Here is a 3,516-nt window from a genome sequence, read left to right as displayed (position 1 = left end):
TAATTTTGTTCATTATTCATAATTTATTGATTTTGTCAAGAAATAATTTTTTTAATTTTGACCCCTTCACTTGCTCAAATATCTGGAGTAAAAACAGATCCTGATAACTCTCAATTTTTATTTTAGGTAATTTTCTAACGGAACAATTTTTCAATTTAAGAACAATAATTAGTTTTTGACTTTTCGAACAATAATTCAAGTGCTTTCATTTTTTTTAATTTAGCTGATCGTAATATTACCATATTCTTATTTGATTTAAATCAACATTTCCTCACATCACAAATCTTAATTTTCAAAAATTTTCTTGACTTTACCCTCATTTATTCCTGGTTAATTTTTTTATTTTTTAGGTCTATTATTTTTTAAATGCAAAAATTATAATCTTGAGACATTTTTGATATAGTGCTTTTTATGCATAGAATAAAAATAGTTTAAAGGTTACATTTATTATTATTAGGGCTGCCGCAGTTGAATTTTCTTTTTTTTTTTAATTGAAAAAGTCACCTACGTAAACCGTAAGTGACGGACAGTAAATAATTTCTAATCCAAATGTTACTAAAAGTGACTAATGTGCAGCAATAATGTAACTATTGTTCGTTTGAATTTAAAAGAACTTTTAAAAAATCGATTCGTAAGATTGAAAAACAGTTCATGTTGATTTTAAAAGAATACAAATCAATTGGGAAAAATTTAATAAATTCTATTTGTTCCAGTAAAATTGGATTAATTTAAAAGAAAATAAGAGTAATTCAATAAATTCACAAAAATTCAGGGTCAATTATAAAAAAAATTAAATGAATTGAAAAAATTTTAAAGATACAATAAAATGTATCCAATCTAAATGAATTAAATGAAAATTAAAAACAATCCACTAATTAAATAAAATTGAGTGAATTTAGAAGATTAAGAACGAATTTGAAAATTTTAATATAACTATAAAGAATTCAAATTTTATTTAAAAGAATTCCTGATAAATGAATAAGAAATCAAGGTGATTTCGAAATGATCTTTTTTTAATTTGGAAATCTCTTCAAATCTTTGAAAACCCTACGGAATTTTTCACTTCTTTTAAATAACTTCTTTAAAATACCTTGAAAGCTTTTAAAATCCATTAATATCCTTGGAAATCCCTTTAAAATGTTTTTTTTCGCTTTCAACATGGATTGGAATCTTTTAAAATATCCTCAAATACTCAAATCCTTTGAAATTCCTTTCAATTATTGAAATAACATAAAATTCCTTTAAAATTCTTAAAAGCTGCAAAATTCTCTGGAATTTTTTAAAAGTCTTTTTAGTAATACCTTGAAATATTTAAATATCTTTGAAATCGTATGAAATCCCTAAATTCTTGTGAATAAGTTATTTGAAATCTATTAAAATATTATAAAATCCCGTGAAATTACAGGAAATCTGATAATTCCTAATCCTGGGAAAAATATCGAAATACTTTTTGGGCATTTAAAAACCCTAAAATGATTAAAGTATTAGGGATCTTGTATAATCCTTTGGAATATTTTGAAATAACCAATAACCTTATAAGTTTCATAAAATTGTTCCATATCTTCAGAAATTTTAGTGAATTCTTGAAAATCCCATGCAGATTTCTTTTATCGCTTCAAATCATTAAAATTCTTGGAAAATACAAAAAATATTTAAATCTCTTGAAAATGAATTAGAATTTTATGAAATACTCTAAAATCACTTAAAACTGTTTAAAGTTCTTTAAATTTTTTTGGAATTTTCAAACATATCCTAAAATCATTCAAATCCTTTTAAATACCTTTACATTATAGAATTCTATTCAAAATTCCTTAGAATATTTTAAAATATCCTGAAATATTTCAGATCCTTTAATACTTTAAAACTTTTGAAAATTCCTTACAATATTTAAAAATACTCTAAAATCTTTGGAAATTCCTTAAAATTATTGAAATGTATTAGAAATTTCTTGAAATTCAGAAAATGTTGAAATATTCGATAGAGGTTAACCCATATTTTAATTTATAAACAGGAAAGTAACTAAGGTGAACTTTTCATTTTAAAGAGTGACTTACAGTTACTCAAAGTATTTCTTATGAAAAAGCCCTGCTTTTTTCCAAATTTTTCCCTGACAAACAAAATTCTCTGACTAGAACTATTTTTAGAAACTATTTATAATCATTTAGAACTATTTATAATCACTTATTTCTTCTCCAATAAAAAAGCTGCTTTTTAATTGTTGAAAAAAGGCTAAGATTACCTTTTTGATAAATTGTTTACTGCATAACAAAACACTTTGTTTATCATAAAGAAAAAAATGCAGACGTCATAATAGTACTTATTTCAGTCTAATAAAAATATTTATTATTTAATGTTATAAGCTCGTCTTTTGAGACTTGCATCTCAAGAATCAGACGATGTCGTTCTCAAAAATGTGAAAGAGTATCGCAGAAATTTTGATGGGTTCGTAAAAATTGTTCCATTCGATTCAATATATGCAATGCACGAATACATTCGAGCAAATTTGAGAAATCTTAAGCCCGAAGAATGTGAGAATTCGAAACAAGCAAGTTATTTGAACATTATACTGAGAATAAAACCAGAAGATCGTTTCAACAAATTGTTGGAATTTTGCGAACCCATTGTTCGTCGCATTCTTGTAGCTAACAAAGGAATTTTAGAAGAACTACTTATAACTGCAAACATTGAGAAACTACCTTGTCCAATTGCCAGTGACAGTGAAGATTCTGGAGAGTTTTCAAGTCGGGATGATGAAGATTATGATTTTGAGGCCAGCATCAAACCTTGGTACATGCTTGAGTTGATTGGCATGTGGCTAAACTTTGTGAACGACCCACAAAGTTTTAGGGATGAACTTAAAACTGAATTGTTGCATAAACGACTTGGCGGAATTTCAGTACCATTGAAGTATAAGTAATTATGATTTAAAGAAGTGTGTACACACAAATAAATAAACTGTTTGTTGTTTATTATATGATTAGTAGTTTTTTTTCATGAAGTAACCCCATTATATGATTTTATAGTCGAACCTCAAGTGCTAGAACCTCGAAATTTTTCGTTCCAACTAGAACAAATCTAGTTAGCTCCGTTTTTTTAAATTGTAGCCCCATGTCTCGTAAAAATGAATATTCTAAAAATATATATGAAAATTAATTGCATATAATAAATATTCTGCAAAAAATTTTTTTTTCTTTGAAAAACAGTGCTAAAAAAACCTACGGGTCCCTGGGACCCGTTCTAGCACTTCAGGGTTAAAAATGTTGAAAATGTAAAACATATATATTTTTAAAAACAAAAGTGAGATTAAAAGTCGTCTGGTAAACAAAGGGTAATTAGGTTTATATTCTAAATCACGATTTTGCAAGTTTTAAAAATTGAAATTATTTAAAAAATTATAAATATGTCTTCTGAAATATTTAAAGAACTAGATAGAAAGACGGCCCGAATTTTTTTTCAAAACAAAGCCAAATTTTCCACAATAAATAAAACAATCATTCAAATGTGTGCACCGTCTGA

The 3,516-nt window shown here is 25.9% G+C and overlaps 1 protein-coding gene across 2 annotated transcripts in view; it reads left to right on the top strand.

Annotated features, from left to right (window-relative positions):
• LOC117172002 overlaps window positions 1-2,975 on the top strand; it is a 4,191-nt gene extending 1,216 nt beyond the window's left edge. For both annotated transcript variants that reach the window (XM_033359717.1, XM_033359718.1), the window contains one exon: window positions 2,361-2,975. In XM_033359717.1, coding sequence (XP_033215608.1) covers window positions 2,361-2,917 — 557 coding nt within the window. In that variant the 3' untranslated portion in view covers window positions 2,918-2,975. The remainder of the gene's footprint in view (window positions 1-2,360) is intronic.
• Window positions 2,976-3,516: the final 541 nt, after the last annotated feature.

This window comes from Belonocnema kinseyi, chromosome 4, assembly GCF_010883055.1.
Source record: "Belonocnema kinseyi isolate 2016_QV_RU_SX_M_011 chromosome 4, B_treatae_v1, whole genome shotgun sequence".
In the NCBI taxonomy this organism is placed as follows: Eukaryota; Metazoa; Arthropoda; class Insecta; order Hymenoptera; family Cynipidae; genus Belonocnema; species Belonocnema kinseyi.
The sequence above is the reverse complement of the archived record's forward strand: the minus strand, read 5'-3'. Positions and strand labels throughout refer to the sequence as shown.